Consider the following 20,139-nt stretch of genomic DNA (forward strand, 5'->3'; position numbering starts at 1 on the left):
ACTAAAAATAATAATAATAATAATAATAATAATAATAATAATAATAATAAGGGAGAAATGTGGGATTCACATATAAATCAAGTATAAAAATCAAACGAATAATCATATTTGACCTGATTGTTTAGTTCCATGATGCGTGATCAAAACTGAAAGTTTCTGTGATATGACTGCCTTTGCACTGTTCACCATGTAAGAACTTATTCACTATCTAAGAACTTGTTCACTATGTAAGAACCTGTTCGTTATGCTTCAGAAGACTGGAGACTGTTGAGAATTAGGCTTGGGGTTGATTAATGATTGTGCATTGAGTCCCCTATACAGAATTTTATTGTTGTTAACAACCATTTGATCAATAAATATGAGATGCCCTCTCAAAAATATATATATATATATATAAAGTGCTCATATTCTATTCAAAGATTTACAGCTTATAACACTTTCATAAAGAGAACAGGGGTACTTACATTACACATGTAATTATGCCAAGACCTTGTAACCTGTGGCAACTTCTCTTTTCTTTTCCAGTTTGCTGGAGATCCTTCACGAACAGCTTCCTGAGTACCAAGAGCATGTGCTAGGTTAACACAGTTCATGACATGGGGTGGGGCGTTGGAGATAAATTCCAAACATAAAATTCAATCATCACTTACTTTTGATGCAATCATATATGGAGGAATCAGTTCTATATTCATTTCTTGAAAGAGTTCTCTGCACTGCATAGTAATGAAGTCTCCAGCAAGAGGGGATTTCACAATGCCTATCAAACAGATTAAACAAAGCTAAGAGAACATTACATCTAAATTCCTTGGAACAAATTTCCTTTATGTATTTATATATGAATAATTTTTTTCAAATCAAATCAACCAGACTATCCCTCAAAGCACGAATGAAGCCATATTTCAGTTTTAAATATACATTACACAGTAAAGACTAAAATAATGCTTAATTTCAAAAAAGACATTATTTGGAAACTAATATGCTTTGATAGTCCAATCCATTGCTTTATTTCATTATGTGTCCTCCTGATCGCTAGCAATACCTCAGAATACCCTAGTTGAATACATTTACCTTGCTGAAGGACATAGCCATCATGAACTGGAATTGCAGTGGTATGAGTGGCTCCACTGTCCAAAATAAGCCCAGTAGAACGGCCATTAGCAAATCTAGTTTAAAGCATTAAGGAAAAGAAAGCATCAAGACAACTCAAATAATGTGTATTCTAAAGAAGAAGCTTTAATAAGGCATTTTAAAGACCTGTGTATTATGGCGTAAAATGTGTTCAAGGAAATCTAGGGATGCAGGGATGCAAACTGGTATCAAATAACAACTCTGGCTTAACAACAAAGTACAACAGGCAGGATTTCCAAAAGACTGGTGTGACAAGCTTGGGGAAACCTTTATGCCAGAGACAGACATTTGTTAAGCTAGTCAAAACTGGCACCGTCATTCAAAATCTCTGGAGGTAGATCAAAGGGCTTACAACGAACTGAAAAGCATTTAACAAAATCTACAGAAACCTGGTAAGAACAGTGGGAGGTGGTGCATTTGAGCTAGGAACTAAAACCATTCTCACATAGCATTAAAGAACTAGTTCAGCAGTTTTGGCAGCTGAGTTCCCATCTCCCCTAGTTCAATGAGAAGAGCTATTCCAATGGATTCAACAGCAGTAAATATTGGCAAGATCCCATTTTCCACAGCTCCGTGCTGCAGAAGGCATATATCCCATGAACACTGTAAAGCAAAGTTTAGGAGGAGGGCCATTCACTAGGTCAAATATTTACTGAGCTTCTATTATGTGCCTAGTAATAAGTCTGGTGCTTAGGAGGGCAGGGGGCTGTAGTGGCACTCCTTAAGCACTGCAGACACATAAAGGTTAACCAAACTGTCTCTGCCCTGAAGGTCATCCTGTTTCAGATCAGTAAAGCTGAAAAAGGACAGCTTAGGATGCCCTGGGGGTTATAAAGGCAAGACCACACAACCAATCCCTGGAAAATCCAAGAGAAAGCTGAGGAGAAGGTCAGGAAATAGTAGGAGCACATAAGGCTGGGAAGCAAGAGAGCATGGTGAGGTCTGGGAAGCGTTAGTTCAGTAGTGCCTGAAAGAATGAAGGAAAGACTGTGAGAGAAGATTCTGGCTTAAACGAGGCTGGCAATTAACAAAGATTATTAGAGCTGCAGTGTGAAGAATGGGAAAGACAAGAAGTGTAGCAGTAAGCCTGGAAATAGCTTGAACTTAATACAGTGGCAATGGATAGAAATAAATGGATTTGAGTGATGGTTGAGGGTGGAAGTGGGAATAGATTGGTCTTAAAGACTTACTAATTTGAAGGATTAAGGAGAAACATTTCTGGTTTGGACAATTAAAAGTAAAAAGATACACAGAAGGAGAAGGAATTATTTTGAGGGGAGAGAAGATAAATTCAGTTTTGGACATAATGAATTTTTTTTATTAAGGTATCATTGATATACACTCTTATGAAGGTTCACAAGAAAAACAATGTGCTTATTACATTCACCCTTATTATCACCCTATACATCACCCCACACACCCCACTGCAGTCACTGTCCATCATGTAGTAAGATGCAAGTCCCTATTTGTCTTCTCTGGGCTACACTGTCTTCCCTGTGACTCCACACACACATGCACTAATCATGATAACCCACAATCCCCTTCTCCCTACATCCCTACCTCCCTCCCCCACCCCTCCCCTTTGGTAACCACTAGTCCCTTCTTGGAATCTGTGAGTCTCTGTCTATTTTGTTCCTTCAGTTTTGCTTCGTCTTACACTCCACAAATGAGGGAAATCATTTGGTATTTGTCTCTCTGCCTGACTTATTTCACTGAGCATAATACCCTCTAGCTCCATCCATGTTGCTGCAAATGGTAGGATTTGTTTCTTTCTTATGGCTGAATAGTATTCCATTGTGTATATGTACCACATCTTCTTCCATTCATCTACTGATGAATACTTAGGTTGCTTCCATATCTTGGCTATTGTAAATAGTGCTGTGATAAACATAGGGGTGCATATGTCTTTTTGAATCTGAAAAGTTGTTTTCTTTGGGTAAATTCCTAGGAGTGGAGTTTCTGAGTCAAATGGTATTTCTATTTTTAGTTTCTTGAGGAACCTCCATATTGCTTTCCACAATGGTTGAACTAGCTTACATTCCCACCAGCAGTGTAGGAGGGTTCCCCTTTCTCCACATTCTCACCAGCATTTGTTGTTCCTAGTCTTTTCTGTTGGCCATCCTAACTGGTGTCAGTTGATATCTCATTGTGGTTTTAATTTGCATTTCCCTGATAATTAGTGATGTGGAGCATTTTTCCATGTGCCTGTTGACCATCTGAATTTCTCTGGAGACGTGTCTGTTCACACCTTCGGCCCATTTTTTAATCGGGTTATTTGCTTTTTTGGGTGTTGAGGTGTCTGAGTTCTTTATATATTTTGGATGTTAACCTCTTGTTGGATATTTCATTTACAGATATACTCTCCCATACTGTAGGATGCCTTTTTGTTCTGCTGATGGTGTCCTTTGCTGTACAGAAGCCTTTTAGTTTGATGTAGTCCCATTTGTTCATTTTTCATTTTATTTCCCTTGCCCAAGGGGATGCGATCAGGAAAAAGTTGCTCATGTTTATATTCAAGAGATTTTTGCCTATGTTTTCTTCTAAGAGTTTTATGGTTTCATGACTTACATTCAGGTCTTTGGTCCATTTTGAGTTTACTTTTCTGCATGGGGTTAGACAATAATCCAGTTTCATTCTCTTTCATGTAGCTGTCCAGTTTTGCCAACACCAGTTGTTGAAGAGGCTGTCATTTCCCCATTGTATATCCATGGCTCCTTTATCGTGTATTAATTGACCATATATGGTTGGGTTCACATCTGGGCTCTCTATTCTGTCCAATTGGTCTATGGTTCTGTTCTTGTGCCAGTACCAAATTGTTTTGATTACTGAGGCTTTGTAGTAGAACCTGAAGTTGGGGAGCATAAACCCCCACTTTATTCTTCCTTCTCAGGATTGCTTTGGCTATTTGGGGTCTTTTGTGGTTCCATATGAATTTTAAAATGATTTTCTCTAGTTCATTGAAGAATGCTATTGGAATTTTGATAGGGATTGCACTGACACTGTAGATTGCTTTAGGCAGGATGGCCATTTTGACAATATTAATTCTTCCTACCCATGAGCATGGGATGTGTTCCCATTTATTAGTATTTTCTTTAATTTCTCTCATTGTTGTGTCTTGTAGTTTTCAGAGTATAGGTCTTTTACTTCCTTGTTTAGGTTTATTCCTAGGTATTTTATTCTTTTTGATGCAAGTGTGAATGGAATTGTTTTCCTGATTTCTCTTTCTGCTAGTTCATCGTTAGTGTATAGGAATGCAACAGATTTCTGTGTATTAATTTTGTATCCCGCAGCTTTGCTGTATTCCGATATTAGATCTAGTAGTTTTGGAGTGGATTCTTTATGGTTTTTTATGTACAATATCATGTCATCTGCAAACAGGGACAGTTTAACTTCTTCCTTGCGAATCTGGATGCCTTTTATTTCTTTGTGTTGTCTGACTGCCATGGCTAGGACCTCCAGAACTATGCTGAATAAAAGTGCAGAGAGTGGGCATCCTTGTCTTGTTCTTGATCTTAAAGGAAAAGCTTTCAGTTTCTCGCTGTTAAGTATAATGTTGGCTGTGGGTTTGTCATATATGGCCTTTATTATGTTGAGGTACTTGGCCTCTATACCCATTTTGTTGAGAGTTTTTAATCATGAATGGATGTTGAATTTTGTCAAATGCTTTTTCAGCATCTATGCAGATGATCATGTGGTTTTTGTCTTTCTTTTTGTTGATGTGGTGGATGATGTTGATGGATTTTCGAATGTTGTACCATCCTTGCATGCCTGGGATGAATCCCACTTGGTCATGGTGTATGATCCTTTTGATATACTGTTGAAGAATAAAGTAGGTGGGATCTCACTCCCCAACTTCAAGCTCTACTACAAAACCATAGTAATCAAGACAATTTGGTACTGGCACAAGAACAGAGCCACAGACCAGTGGAACAGATTAGAGACTCCAGACATTAACCCAAACATATATAGTCAATTAATATTTGATAAAGGAGCCATGGACATACAATGGGGAAATGACAGTCTCTTCAACAGATGGTGCTGGCAAAACTGGACAGCTACATGTAGGAGAATGAAACTGGACCATTGTCTAACCCCATACACAAAAGTAAATTCAAAATGGATCAAAGACCTGAATGTAAGTCATGAAACCATAAAACTCTTAGAAAAAAACATAGGCAAAAACCTCTTAGACATAAACATGAGTGACCTCTTCTTGAACGTATCTCCCCGGGCAAGGAAAACAACAGCAAAAATGAACAAGTGGGACTATATTAAGCTGAAAAGCTTCTGTACAGCAAAAGACACCAACAATAGAACAAAAAGGTACCCTACAGTATAGGAGAATATATTTGTAAATGACAGATCCGATAAAGGCTTGACATCCAAAATATATAAAGAGCTCACCCCCTCAACAAACAAAAAACAAATAATCCAATTAAAAAATAGGCAGAGGAACTGAAGAGACAGTTCTACAAAAAAAAAATACAGATGGCCAACAGACACATGAAAAGATGCTCCACATGGCTAATTATCAGAGAAATGCAAATTAAAACCACAATGAGATATCACCTCACACCAGTAACAACAACAAATGTTGGCGAGGTTGTGGAGTAAGGGAAACCCTCCTACATTGCTGGTGGGAATGTAAATTAGTTCAACCATTGTGGAAAGCAGTATGGAGGTTCCTCAAAATGCTCAAAACAGACTTACTATTTGACCCAGCAATTCCACTTCTAGGAATTTACCCTAAGGATGCAGCACTCCAGCTTGAAAAAGACAGATGCACCCCTATGTTTATTGCAGCACTATTTACAATAGCCAAGAAATGGAAGCAACCTAAGTGTCCATCAGTAGATGAATGGATAAAGAAGATGTGGTACATATACACAAAGGAGTACTATTCAGCCATAAGAAAGAAACAAATCCTACCATTTGCAACAATATGGATGGAGCTGGAGGATATTATGCTCAGTGAAATAAGCCAGGCGGAGAAAGACAAGTGCCAAATGATTTCCCTCATTTGTGGAGTATAACAACGGAGTAAAACTGAAGGAATGAAATAGCAGCAGACTCACAGACTCCAAGAAAGGACTAATGGTTACCAAAGGGAGGGGTGTTGGAGGGCTGGTTGGGAGGGAGGCATATGAGGATTGAGGGGTATTATGTTTAGTACACATGGTGTGGGGGTTCATGCGGAAAACAGTGTAGCACAGAGAAGGCAAACAGTGAATCTGTGGCATCTTACTACACTGATGGACAGTGACTGCACTGGGGTATGGGTGGGGACTTGATAATGGGGTAAATGTAGTAACCACATTGTTTTTTCATGTGAAACCTTTGTAAGAGTGTATATCAATAATATCTTATTAAAAAATTTAAAAAAAATTCATTGCACCTGAAAAAAACAAAAAAAAGTATGTGAGCTCTCCTATAACTAATAATTATAGTATCTGGCTAAATTACTTTAAATGACCATTTTAACTTATTGGAAAGTTTTCAAAAGCAGTCAGAATTTATTCTCGTAAAACTGCAACTGGAAGAATTACAAGTTTGCCGCTTCCTTGCCTGAAAGCATTCCCCAGCTCCCTGGCTATGGCTTAGGAAAGCAGTGGTGGAGAACTCCACCTTGAGTGAACAGAAAAAGGAGTTTAAGGCAGGAAGAAAAGCTGACATTTAAGATAGAAACCCTGGAGGCAAGAAAACCACAGAAGGGGTGAAACCCAAAATCTGTGTATAAAATCTAACAAATCTCTAGTGGACTGCTAAACTCTTCAAGTACAGGACTTAAAGGGCCCAATAAAAATGCAAAGAGAGAACAGAGAGCAATTCACTGTAGATAATCAGAGCTGCATTGATGAGTTCTGTGATTCTGCTACCTTTTAACTCAATGCCCTTTCCAACAGTGCGCCACTCGGAGGGTGGACAGCTGAAGCCTAGCTGGGGGCATCAATGAGGACAGAGCCTGAAGCTGGCAGGTAACAGAACCTAGCAATCATCAATTAAGTCAGATAAAACAATGCTACCTTTTTCTCACTAAAATATTTTTGTCTTGGAAAATAGTTTATCTTTTCCATAAAAATTTTATGCTAACATTAATGGGTCTATTTTTGTTATTTTTAAAGAATAAATAAATGTTAAAAGAATTGTTTTAATTTCTCAAACAGTAATTTGGTAGATATAACCTACAGAAACTAAAAAAGACAGAATTTTCCAGAGGCTATGTCATATGTGATATACAACAGACTAAATGCAAAAGCCAGATATGAGAATCTAATTTCTGCTATTAAGCCTGATGTTAAAGAGATCTGAAATCCTCTCATAATTTTTTGGTTTTGGAAAACAATTACTTTCATTAAAATATCTTACTTATTTTAAAATATAATGGATTTATTATGCATTTACTTAAAATGACAATAAACATAAATTTTAAGTTTCTGTTTTAACTTCTAATATGGTAAATACTGCCAAATACAACACATATAAATAAAAGCTCTGGGTGTTAAAATGTTTGTGAACCACTGGGCCAGAAGAACACAGTAAGAGGACACTAGTCAGGAAATTCCAGAAATATGGGAAATTCTACAGGACAGTCTATTTCCCTATACAAATAAATTGTAAGAGGAAAAAAAGGTGGGGATAGAAGCAGAATGTACAGATTAAGGAAGACCTAAAAGAGACAATGCCATACAATGTACGAGTTTTGTTTTTTGGGTCCTGTTTCAAATATACTAAACACTTTTTTTTTTTTAAGAAAGTTTGAATTTTTTTTTATAGACACATGGTAAAATCTTCTAGAGAAACATACTAAACTTTCTATGAAAAAAATTATGTAATGTCTTGGATTTACTTCAGAATCATGGTGAGAAGGGAGAGTTGGCTGGGTTATGGCTAATACAACTTAAGTATACATTGAAAATTATTGAACCTGGACGACAGACACATGGAGGTTCAATATAATATTCTTTCTTCTTCTGCACTATAAATTTTATATAATAAAAATTTTTTAAATAAAACCATTGCCAATTCAATTTATAAACTGTTTTTAGGAAGCAGCCAGACAGACTTGTGTTCAAATTCAGGGCTGCCATTTTCAAATTGTAAACTTTGACCAATGTATTTACTTTGACTCCACTGCCTGACAGGGTTATTATGAAAATTAAGTGAGATAATGCACACAATGAGTCTGTTAGTACTCTCTGTCCTCTACTCAAAAAGCTGCAATGGTTCTCTAGATTCTTAAGTTCAAAATTTGAAAATCTAACATGCAAGGCCTCTACAGTCCGACCTAAACCTGTTTTTACAACTCTTCCTGAAATCTAACATAAATTTTCAACTACAAGCTAAGTTACTGTACAAAATGTTTACACTTTTTCCTCCACACTTTTTCTAAAGTCCTCTCCAAGAACCAACTCTAGAAACAAATGTTAGTTACCAGTGATTCTGATACATACATACATACATACATACATATATATATATATATATATATATATATATATATATATACACACACACACACACACACACACATATAAAGTTTTGAATATCACAGCAACAACCCAGGAAGGTATACAGGATAAATGAGCAAAAAGTGAAGCTCAGATTTTAAGTACCTAATTCAAGATCGCACAATTTTTAAGCAATAAACTTGACCTCAGATTATAAGGTCCTTTAGCCCACATCATATAACTAAGTTCTGTTTTCTTTAAAGAAGTTTGTCAGGCTACCATATTATTCCATTGAACTTCCAGAACTGCTATACAAAAAATTCAAATTCATCACATACTTCTTTATGACTTTTGCCAATGTAATTTTGAAGTTTTACTTAAATGTGTTATTCAGCTTTTAACAAGAATAGTACATTACAAATTCTTTGAGCTCAGAACACAGTATTTCCTTGTCTATCTTTTAATATGCTTGCAATAAATATTTGGTGATTAAACCTTAATTTATAGCCAATTTCTTCTTTTTGACAGTTTTGTAGGGGAAGAAGGAAATGGCATTTAGCTAACTGGCTTAAATACTGCCCTGTATTCACATTCCTCTTCTAAAAACAGAATTAAAAAAAAACCTTGTTGGGCATTATAATTAGCACTCACAATATAGGTAGGTCACAGGGAAGGCAGGTTAGCACAGAGAAGACAAGTAGTGACTCTACAGCATGTTACTACGCTGATGGACAGTGACTGCAATGGGGTTGGGGAGGACTTGATAATATGGGTGAATGGTGAAACCTTCGTAAGATTGTATATCAATGATACCTTAATGTTAAAAAAAAACTTTGTCTAACAAGCAGGATTTGAGTGTTTTTCTTCTATTTCCCTCATATCTTCTAGTAGATTAGTTCCAATAAGAAACACTAAAAGATAGCTAGCTAGAGATAAAAAAAAAAATGAGAGAAAAAAAACCAAACTTCTGAACAAGCAAAAATTGGCTCATGTCTTCTTTCTGGGGGCATCTTTTAAAGCACCACATTTACTTCTAAAGAAAAGCTGAGTATTACTCTTTCAAGGATACGCTGTCAAAACTGCAGTTTTGCAAAGGAAGAACGCAGGGATGTTGTAGTGTTCAAACATTAACTCTGTCAGTTTCTCTCTCTTTGCTCTAGTATTCCACTTGAGAAGAGGGAAAAAGAAATGCAAGTTACTCTTTAAAAACTAAAATGTTGACTTATCTCAGGATTCATTTAAGCACTATTAACAAAGATGTAAGATATTTTTCAAAAATAGAGAAAAATACCAGGGAAAATGATCTTCATGATATCTTTTATGTTTATTTCTATTTATTTGTAAATAAACTTGATAAACACAATATTCGGTAAGTAAAATTACTGTTATGAATTCTAGAAATTACAGACTTTTCAAAATACAGTAAAATCAGGATTCTTTTGGCTGGTACTCATAAAGGAAGCTAGAGGTTAAAAACAACAAAATATTGATCATTTATAATCATTATGCTAGCCTTCTGGACTCTTTTGACTCTACCAAATGTATTTCACAGGAGACTTTGGTCTAGCAATTTCCAACCCTAGTTCAACATTTGTCTTCTCTCCTGGAGACTTGAGTATAAAAGCAGGTATGCTGCCAGTAGGGAATAAGGGACAATTCATAAACCTAAATGGAAAGCAGCCCAAGAAAAATCAAATGTTAAATAAATCCCTGGAAACAAAAACAGAAAAATAACCACAAGAACCATGAAGATGCTTTGCTACTGTTTTTTGCTATTTTAATCATTGAAATAATAAAGGTTATAACAGTAGTTAAAAATTAATAACCCTTTCCCTAATCATCAAAATTCAAAATATGAATTTTTGTGCCTCTTTAAAGAAAAAGGAAAGACTCTTCAAATGAAAAAACAAAACACAGCAAAACAAACTAAAGTAACTTAGAAAATATCTTTCTCACCGGTGCTTCTGACATGAGAACAGGATGCAAGCTGGCTTCTGATTTGACATGCATTTTGTAAGTATGATCCAAAATAGCCTGGAAACTATCCCAGTCTTCAACTAGAATATAAGATTAATACTGGTTAGTTGAAGATAAATGCTTAGTTGAAGATAAATACAGCATCTTTCAAGAGACTGTTTCTATGATTTAGCATTAATACTTTAGTATACAGAACCTACTTATTTTACAAATCTACTTCATAACATAGTTCTTTACATAGACACCACCTTATCTTCCAAACATAGAATTTCTTCTGGTTTCCTCCAGCTCCAACAGTATCACTACCTCTAGACTTAATTCCAAATGTAACTGTTATCTAACAGACCTGAAATACCAAATAAGATTATTCAGTACTTATAAGAGGCACGGTATGTAATCAGAATGGTAAGATGAAATATAAAAGAATAGTATGATCAAGTCCTGACACTCAAAAAGCTTCTAATTCATTTGAAAAAAGTAAGACATAAAAAAAGTTCAGAGAATATAATATATGCCTTCAATTTGGCTTCCACCTAAACACTCCACTGAAGCTACCTGTTTAAGTCACTAATGACCTTCTAAGAGCAAATCCAGGGGATACTTCACATTTGTAATCTCACCTGGCCCATCTAATTTACCTGATACTATTGACTACTCAAGAGTTTACAAACTTTTTTGCCATAGTCCAAAGAGGCAATGTCATTACTTGTACAACATACTTCCACAGGCCTATCAGGATCTTTTTTTAGTCACTGGACTTCGTTGGTAGTTTTAACTTCTCTCTCCCGTTCTTAGTGTAAATCTCAATGTCACAGCTGAGAATAATGACAGTTACTAGACTTCTATGCTTCAAGACTTTTTCTTCTTTTGGCCTTCTGAATTTTCTCCTACATCTCTAACTGTTCCCTCTCATTCTCCTTCATGGCCACCTCTTGTCTTTTGGTTAAATACAAGAAAGTTTTCATAAGGAACCACATCCTCAATCCTTTTCTCATATTCCAAATGCTTTCTGGATAATATAATGTAACTCCTTATCTTAAAATCTTTCTTACCTGCTTACTAAAACAGTACCTATATTCAAACACTCTGAGTTCAATAACAAATTCATTTACTTGTTGTATAAAGAGTTAATGGACCCTTGGCTGGCATCTGGTAATCTGACTGGTAAACAGTTTGCTACATGGATATAAAACGTTCCCTAAATGATAAGAGAAGCTCACTGTGCCTAAACCGTACTAATAACGGTTTACACTGAACACCTTCTTTCCTTCTGGGAGTCTGGGGTTTGGTACATGCTAGGCAAAGGGTACATGCATGTCCAGCCCTGAGTAAAAACCTTGGGTATTGAGTCTCTAATGAGCTCCCCTAGCAGACAACACACGTGCTGTTACAATTCACTGCTGGAAGAATTGAGCACATCGTGTATGACTCCACTGTGAGAACACTCTTGGAAGCTTGCACTGGTTTCCTCTGGACTTAATTTACTCCATGCCCTTTTTTTCCCATTGTTGGTTTTGCTTTGTATCCTTTTAGTGTAATAAATCTTAGCTTTTAGTACAATTATATGCTGAGTCCTGTGAGTCCGTCTAGTGAATAACTAAATCTGAGAGCGATCTTGGGTATTATAATACACTTGCCTGTTATGACCATAAAACTTGCTCCTTCCCCTTCTATTCCTACCTCAACGCATGGTACTCTATTCAGTCACCCCAATAAAAAATCTAGGAAACTTTCTCAACAATTTTCTTTTCGGTTTCCCCTTTAATCATTTAGTACTATTTGTCTCCTAAATCTCTCTGAAAGACACCTAAGGATCTCCACCGTCAGTGTTAGAATTTACACCCTCAGTTCTCATCTGGATTCTCACCGTCCTAAACTGATCTTCCTGTCTCTAGTATCCTCTCCAATCTAGCCAAAGTATTGTTGTTAGAATAATCTTTCCAGCTGACAAATATGAACTTTTCACATCTATGTTTAAATTCCTTCAGAGTTACCTTTCAGTTACCAGATTAATACACCCTGGTATATATGCCCTATTAGACTGTCCTCTTCCTGCAACTGGCCCTCATGCACCATATGTAATCGATGACATTCCTAAACACTTACATTCTTCCACAGCTTCATCTCTTCATATATGCCGGTTGCTCTGCTTTACCCAGCCTTATCAGTCAGCGAATTCTTATTGATGGATCAGGATTCAATACAAAAGTTACCTACTTGGTGAAAACCATCAGTGACCCCCACTGATAAATACTTCTCTTCTCTAATTCCAATGTTTATCAAACATAGCTACATTGTAGCACTTATCCCACATTTTTGCATATATACATCTATCTATATGAGCTTCTTTAGGAAAAGGAACATGTTTTATGTTTCTTTCTATTCTCAACACCTGAAATATCACTTTGTGGAATAAAAACAAAACAGAACAAAAAAATTGCTGATGTTAAATTTAAAAGAAACCCTTGCCTTATACCTAAAACGTACCATGCATACTCTATATTTATAATCAAAGCCACAGGGAAAAAGCATCATACCCATCCCATTTTTTAGTGGTGAAATGGCCTCTGTATTCTCCCTAGGAACACGCAGGGCATTAGTATCTATGTAATAGGTAGGACCGCCTTGTTTGCCTTTATCGCCATCTATTTCCATCAATGTGCTTCCATCATCTCTTTCTACCACCATACCAATAGCTGTAGGGAAATCCACCTGTAAGAATAAAAAATATGATGTACAAGTTTTACCTGATTTATCACGGAGTCATTTTTTTTTCCAACTAACATCTTACCATAGTTGAGTAAGAATTTCTGCACAAATTTAATTCCACATAAATGGCCTGTACATATCCAATTAACTCTCACATCACACTTACCTTGGGACAGTCCTCACCAGCATAACCAGCTCTCACAGTATAGGATCCAATGTCAAATACAAGGGCTCCAACTTCATCTAAAAAAGATGAAAGGATAATTAACATAACAGCTTATGAGTATCAAGTGAAAATCAAGAGAACTTAACATGCTTAAAATGAGAATGTATGTGAAAGCTCTACAAAAATTACATTCATATTACTAACTGAATCTACTTTTAAAGACAACTTAAAGATTCATTTAATTAAAATATAACAAGTCATACAATGTGTATCAGTAGAGGTTCAATCAGGAAAGGGATGGTACACTAAAATTGGTGATTTGTGAAAGTTTACTTATTAGAAGGACTATTTACAAAGATAGAGGCACAATATAGGAAACTCAAAAGGGACAGTTTGGTAAGCTAGGACTAATAGTAACAGAAATCTGTTGCCACCCTTAGAAATGAAAAAACATAGACAAAATAGATACCAAAGCCCAGAGAGCTGTGTTAAGAGGGCTACATGACAGGAGCTGTGACCTTCAGCTGAGAGATGCAGTCAGCCTTAGCTAACCCTGAAGGGTAGCAACAAGACTAATAAATATGTCAACCTCTCTCCTACCCCTCCCCATGAGCTAGGGTGATTTTAAAATTTCTCATCCAAACTGAGCCACTTTTGAATGTGAATATTAATAATTATAACAGGACATGAGGCACAAAATGGAACGTATGGTTACCCTACTACCGCCCAAACGACATGAAGAGAGCCCACTGCTGCAGTCTACAAAGGTCAGCCTTCAAGGATAGGGTGGAAATGGTTGGAAAATGGATCTGGAGGGGCAAAGGGAAGATATCCAGTGCATATAGGTGACATTTCCCCCTACACCGAGGGATATTATACTCCATGCAATTAGAGAAGAAACCCAGCAAAACCCTAAAACTCACCCCAACAAAAAAAATAGGGGCTCCGAAGGGTAAAGAGTTCAAGGTATAATTCTATAGGCCAAGTAAAAATCATTAAAATGAAGGTATCATCTAAGTTTGCCAAGTTTGGGGAAATTATACTTGGGTTTTAACTATGCAGGAAGTCGGCGCCCCTAACCCCCAGGATCCACTATATAATAAATATCTATCTGTAGACTTGGGGACTCCTCCTCTGTTTACCCTTTCTTGGGTAATCTGTTCCACTCCTACAGCATTAACGTCTACCTAAATACTAATAATTCCAATATCAAATCTCTCTCTCCAGCTCTCACCTTCCTCCAGATCCCTATCTCAAACTTATTTACTGTAACTTCTTACTGTACAACATCAATTCCACCTGATCACCCGTGGGTACCTCAAATTCAGCATATGAAGCACTATGGTCTTTCTTCCCCATCCGGCCCAACCTAATCTCAGCAGCACTTACCAGAGAGTGGCCCCAGTCACTGGAGGCAAACACATGAGAATCATGAATGCCTTCATATACGTCAGTTAAACAAATCAGTTATTTTATTCATGAAATCAGTTATTTTCCTGTCTTAATTAGTATGGTCAACTGGACACAATGGAATTTTAATCTGAGTAAAGCTCTTGATTCTTAGAGTTTTGCATCTACTCATTTTCCTTTTACCAATGATAATAAATAGTTCTTAACAAAGCAAGGTAAGGAAATAAGTCTAAGGACCAAAAAACCCAAAAGAGAATGGCAAAGGGAGATGGGAGGCTTACTATCATAATCACAGAGGTTTGGATATTTAAAAACTAGGATGCAATTTCCAAAGGGTAAAAATCCTCAAGGGTTGGATCCCTTTTCTACTACAAATGTTGTTTTCATTTTTCTGAGGATTTTTGATGTTCTTCCAGAGTAAATGGCTTCCAAATTTGAGTGATGTGATTTTTCTCAGAAAACATGAAGGAATGGCAACAATTTTCTAACCAAGTCTTAAAGCATTCCAATAAGATACTGAATGTTTTATTTTTTTATTTGGACAAGGATGCCCAAACTCATGGGCAAGATGATTCTGAGAAAATGTTAAGGTTAGAGATTTTGGTGGTGGTGGTGGGTGTTCAGGAAACTAACAGTTTATTATATCAAAGGAGGGCTGGTAGTACATGTTTAAATTTTTTTTTTTTAGTGGTTGTATCAAATATCTTTTTTTTTGGTATCATTAATGTGCAATTACATGAGCAACATTGTGGTTACTAGATTCCCATTATCAAGTCCCCACCACATACTCCATTATAGTCACTGTCCATCAGCATACTAAGATGCTACAAGTTTAATTTTATCATGCACAGGTGTTTGAAGGAGTACCATGAAAGATGATCACAGGAGTAATGAGTAAGCCCAGAAACCAGTTAGAAAGTTCAAATATCTGGATGAATTACACATTACACCTAAAGCTGACTATCAGTGTCAGGTCTGGTCACAAATAATTACTAGAATAAAATGGCCATAAATTTTTCAATTTGAACTACAAAGACCTCTTCACTAAACTAACTACACAAAATTTAGGTAGGATGCTTGGTTGCTTTACACCGTAAATCCTTTAGAAAATGTGACCCACTACAAACAGTAGCTGTTAACAGTGGTATTTCAAACACAAAACCACTCTTTTGAGTTTTCAATACTTTATATGTGAAATAGACTTTAAGACGTATTTCTGTACATAAGTAAATGAGAAACAGAACGTTTATTCTGAATAATCCATGCATAAATATGCCATGGTTATAGACTTGAAAAACGACTTATGGAGAAACAACCAAAAAAACACATATTTTTTTAAACGAGAAAGCATTTTACTGAAATGCTTTTAATCCAGAGATTCCTGTTCTCCACTTACTGGAAGTTATATAACTTTGAGCCAGTTATTCTTTTCTATACCTCATTTTCTTCTTCAAAAATATGAGCATAATAATATCATCTCCTGTGGTTGTTACGAATTTGTCTCCTTGTGCTCTAACTCTTGAAACACAACACAAAACATGAATAATATACATCAGTGCCTCATCTAGGTATCTTGCAAAATGAAGGCTCTGATTCAGATTTAGAATGGGGCTTGCAATTCTGCATCTCTAAAAAGCTTACAGGTGATGCTGACACTGTTGATCCATGGACCACTCTGAGAAGCATGTATAGCATTATCTCATATAACCTACGTAATCACCCCTATTGGGTAGGAATGATCATTCCAAAAGTGGAGTCTGGCAGTTGGGAAAAGTTAAGTAACTTGCCCAAGTTCAGAGCGCTAAATAAAAGGTGAGGCTAATACTGCAGCCCAGGTTTGTGTGACTCCCAGGCCCAAGATTATATTGCTACCACATCACAGCCCAAGGAGAGCATCCTTAAATTACATAATCCCCTACATTAATCCCGAGCAGACCCGCGCATCAGTAACTCTTAAGAATCGAGTCAACAAAATGGTAGGAGTTACTGAAAGGTGTGGGGCAGCGGCAGAGCTGAGGACGCACGGAGAGAAGGCAGCGTCCTGAGTGGCCTCCACTCCTCCAATCAGTTCTACCTCTCGCGGCTCATTTTACCATCCATTTGACGTTGCGGAAACCCTCCATCCGCGCTCGCAAACTGCTGGGACCTCCCAAGTTTAAACATGCGCGCGCGCACTCCGACAGAGCCGAGCTACGGGTACACTGGTGACACGCGCCCCCGGGGTCGGTGGGTCTCGCCGCGGTCGGAGGGCCGGCCCCTAGAAGGGGCTGCCGCCCAGCCCAGATGCCGGCGCGCTCTCCCCAGACCCTGCTCCTTTCCCGGCCGAGGCTGGAAGGGGCCGCAGGGGGCGCCCACTCTGGGCGCCAGGGGCGCACGCTGAGCTGGGTGGGCTCCGGGGGCGGGGCGGACAGGGTCCGGAAAGGGGGAGACCGGAAGGGGCCGCCGGGGAGGGGAGCGCTGGGCACGGCGGTCACAGACCCTATACGCCGAGAAGGCGCGCTCTCTTCGACCGGCCGCACTCACTCACCTCCCCCGTACACCCCGCCGCTCATAGCTGCTGTGGGCGCGACTCCTACGCTAAAGGATTCTGGGCGTGGTGCCTGCAACGATTGCGACAGCAGGTCCGGAGAAGCGTTAGCCCGCGACCCCTTTAACTTCCACTGCCAGCCCCCTCAGGCAACAAAGCAGCGTCCACACACCCGGAGCGCAGTCACACTTGCTGTCTTCTCTTATCAGCCAATCATAAGAGGCCATCTACGCTTCAGCCAATCAGAACAAGGTTGTGCTGCATCCCCTGCCGCGGCACAGGCATCTTAGCCAATCGAAAGCAGCCATGGGGGCGGAGAGACGGGAAAGCGACGGAAGGAGGGAAGGAGTTGGGTTGCGGAACTGGAGAGGGCGGAGCTTCCCAATGGGCGGGAGAGTGGGGCGGAGGGAACAGGAGCGTGGGGTGGAAGGCTAAGCGTCCGAGGCGGGCCGGGGTGTGTGGCTGGGTTCCCTGGAGCCGTGGGAGTTGGGGAGGTGAAGGTAAATATCTGGAAACTGAGAAAAAGTGTCTCCTCGCAGTGATTCCCGGATTTGGATTGTGATGAATGCAGATATTTTTTTTTCAGAAATAGTATTTACAGTTTTATGTTGAAAAAATAAAAATATGCTCCACTGGGGTGGAGGGAGTCAGTAAATCACACAAACCAATATATTTTAAATGGTTATTAATAACTAAAAGCGCGATGATATCCAACTAAATTTAGGTAGCACTTAAAAAATTACTTTTTAAAGTGTCATCAATTTCTTTTATCCTATGAGACAGGTACAAAACAATGCAATCAATTCTCATCCAAGCGAGTGCCTAATCCAAAATACATCTCCAGTCTGTCTACTGTTCTTAGTCCCCTATTTCTACCAACCCATCCAGATCACTATTGTCTCTCCCTGGATTATGGCAACAATTTGTGGCTTTGCTTCTTGGCCACAAGGCAGGCATCTTCATCTATTAAAACGTCAGAATCCGGTCGGGTCGCAACTCAAACCCTTATGGGTTGTTGTATATCCTTGGAGTTGACAGCTGTTCTTAAATTGGTTTGTCATAGACTGCTCTTAACCTTAGGAACAATTGAGTAAAGCCCTATCAGTCTCAGTGCCAGCAGTGTGGCAGAAAGCGATAGCAGGGTGGGGAACAAGGCTAGTGAGAAAACGCTTTTCCATTTACCTAACAGTTTAATAATCTTAGTATATATGATCATTTAGGAAGCCTCATTAACCCAGTGAGATAATGCAGAAGTCAGCAAACTATGGCCCCAGGGCCAAATCCAACCTTTCTATTTTTGTATGACCTTTAAACTAAGAATGGTTTTATTCCATTTTTAAATGGTTTTTAAAAATATTGTTAAGAATAATATTTTGTGACATCATGAAATTCACAGTTCAGTGACCATAAACTCCATTTTATTGAAATACAGCCAAGCTTATTCATTATGGTTGCTTGCACTCTGTAAGGACAGAGGAGTTACTACAGAGACCATGTGGCACACAAAGCTGGAGAAGATATTTACTATCAAACCCTTTTTAGAGTTTATCAACTCCTGAGATAATGCATGTAACACCAAGTGTCACTAAGTACACCAAGTACTCTGTTAACTGTTGTCACCCTGATTATAGCTTTCAGTGTAGATATATATCAAATCCCCAAATAATTCTATTTCCACTCTATGGCTTTATGCTGTTTGACTAATAAAGCTGATGAGTTATACAATATGTGTACTGTGGTAATAATTAGATACTGAAGAGATATTTGTATTTATAATACACAGAAATCCGTTTAAATCACTTTACTATTTAAATGTGTAGTAATTCATACATATCAACTTAGATATATATATATTAATGTCTCATATTGATACTATCTCTGAAATCTCTTATGCATGTAGAAGTAAGATACTCTCTGGGTTGAAAAAAGAAGTAAACTGTTTCTCCCACTAGTTCAGAGTTTATCAGAAAACAAAACAGTTCAGCCAGGTTGATGAGGACCACACCTCTAGCCTTCAGGGAGACCTGAGATGCTGTGGCTGTCTGCTCCCACAGAGAATGTACTGGAGCGCATGGAACCTTTTATCTGATAGCACAAAAAAGAAAGCTTGAGAAAATACTAGAAAGCCATTCTTAGGTGTTCTTGTTTAAAATAAGATGTTTTTGCTTAAAATAAAATAAAATATTTTCATCCAATAAAAATATTTTATTTTATTTTGCTTAAAAATTTTTTTTGCTTATATATTTTGCTTCATTTGGTAATTTGGAAAGATATTAGAAAACAAATCAGTCATTCATTTATAATTTCAGGCCAGCTTGTTCTCTTGATGTATTAGTGGACACATTGCTTTGTTTTATAATAAACCATTGAGATGAATTTCAAATAAAATGAACTTCAGAGTACATCTGATATATTAGGATTAATCCCATGTTAATACAGGTAAAAGTGCACACTTAAGCCTTTCATAAATTTTAATCAGCAAAGAATGTAATAGGGCACTAAGATGATTGGTTCTAAAGTATTGAATTGCTGGAAGAGGAACTGTTGAGAAAGGAAATCTATTCAGTATCCTAAAAGAAAAATGTCAGAAGACTATGTATTCTCAGTAATAATTGGCATTATTTCTTTGGAGGCAAGACTTACACTATGGCAGCCTGTTTACTTCCATTCTTCATAATTAGGAAAACTCATAGAAAATACATTAAGAGAAAAATACTGACCCAGCAGAATCTACTTTATAAAATACAAAGTATCTAAGTGGGTTTTTTTACATT

General features: G+C 37.7%; 1 protein-coding gene across 2 annotated transcripts in view; it reads right to left on the reverse strand.

Moving 5' to 3' along the window:
* The window catches only part of ACTL6A (actin like 6A), a 39,958-nt gene extending 22,390 nt beyond the window's left edge, over nt 1–17,568 (reverse strand). The window contains exons 1-8 of one of the 2 annotated variants that reach the window (XM_073232032.1): nt 17,366–17,568; nt 13,429–13,505; nt 13,091–13,265; nt 10,533–10,633; nt 9,646–9,743; nt 1,069–1,163; nt 651–757; nt 465–554 (exon numbers count right to left, since the gene is read on the reverse strand). In XM_073232032.1, the coding sequence (XP_073088133.1) occupies nt 465–554; nt 651–757; nt 1,069–1,163; nt 9,646–9,743; nt 10,533–10,633; nt 13,091–13,265; nt 13,429–13,505; nt 17,366–17,390 (768 nt within the window). In that variant the 5' untranslated portion in view covers nt 17,391–17,568. Of the gene's footprint in view, nt 1–464; nt 555–650; nt 758–1,068; nt 1,164–9,645; nt 9,744–10,532; nt 10,634–13,090; nt 13,266–13,428; nt 13,506–16,931; nt 17,224–17,365 lie in introns of those variants that run through there. The other variant, XM_073232031.1, reaches the window with a different exon arrangement.
* Between the last annotated feature and the right edge of the window lie 2,571 nt (nt 17,569–20,139).

The sequence above is a fragment of the Manis javanica genome, chromosome 3, assembly GCF_040802235.1.
Source record: "Manis javanica isolate MJ-LG chromosome 3, MJ_LKY, whole genome shotgun sequence".
NCBI lineage: Eukaryota > Metazoa > Chordata > Mammalia > Pholidota > Manidae > Manis > Manis javanica.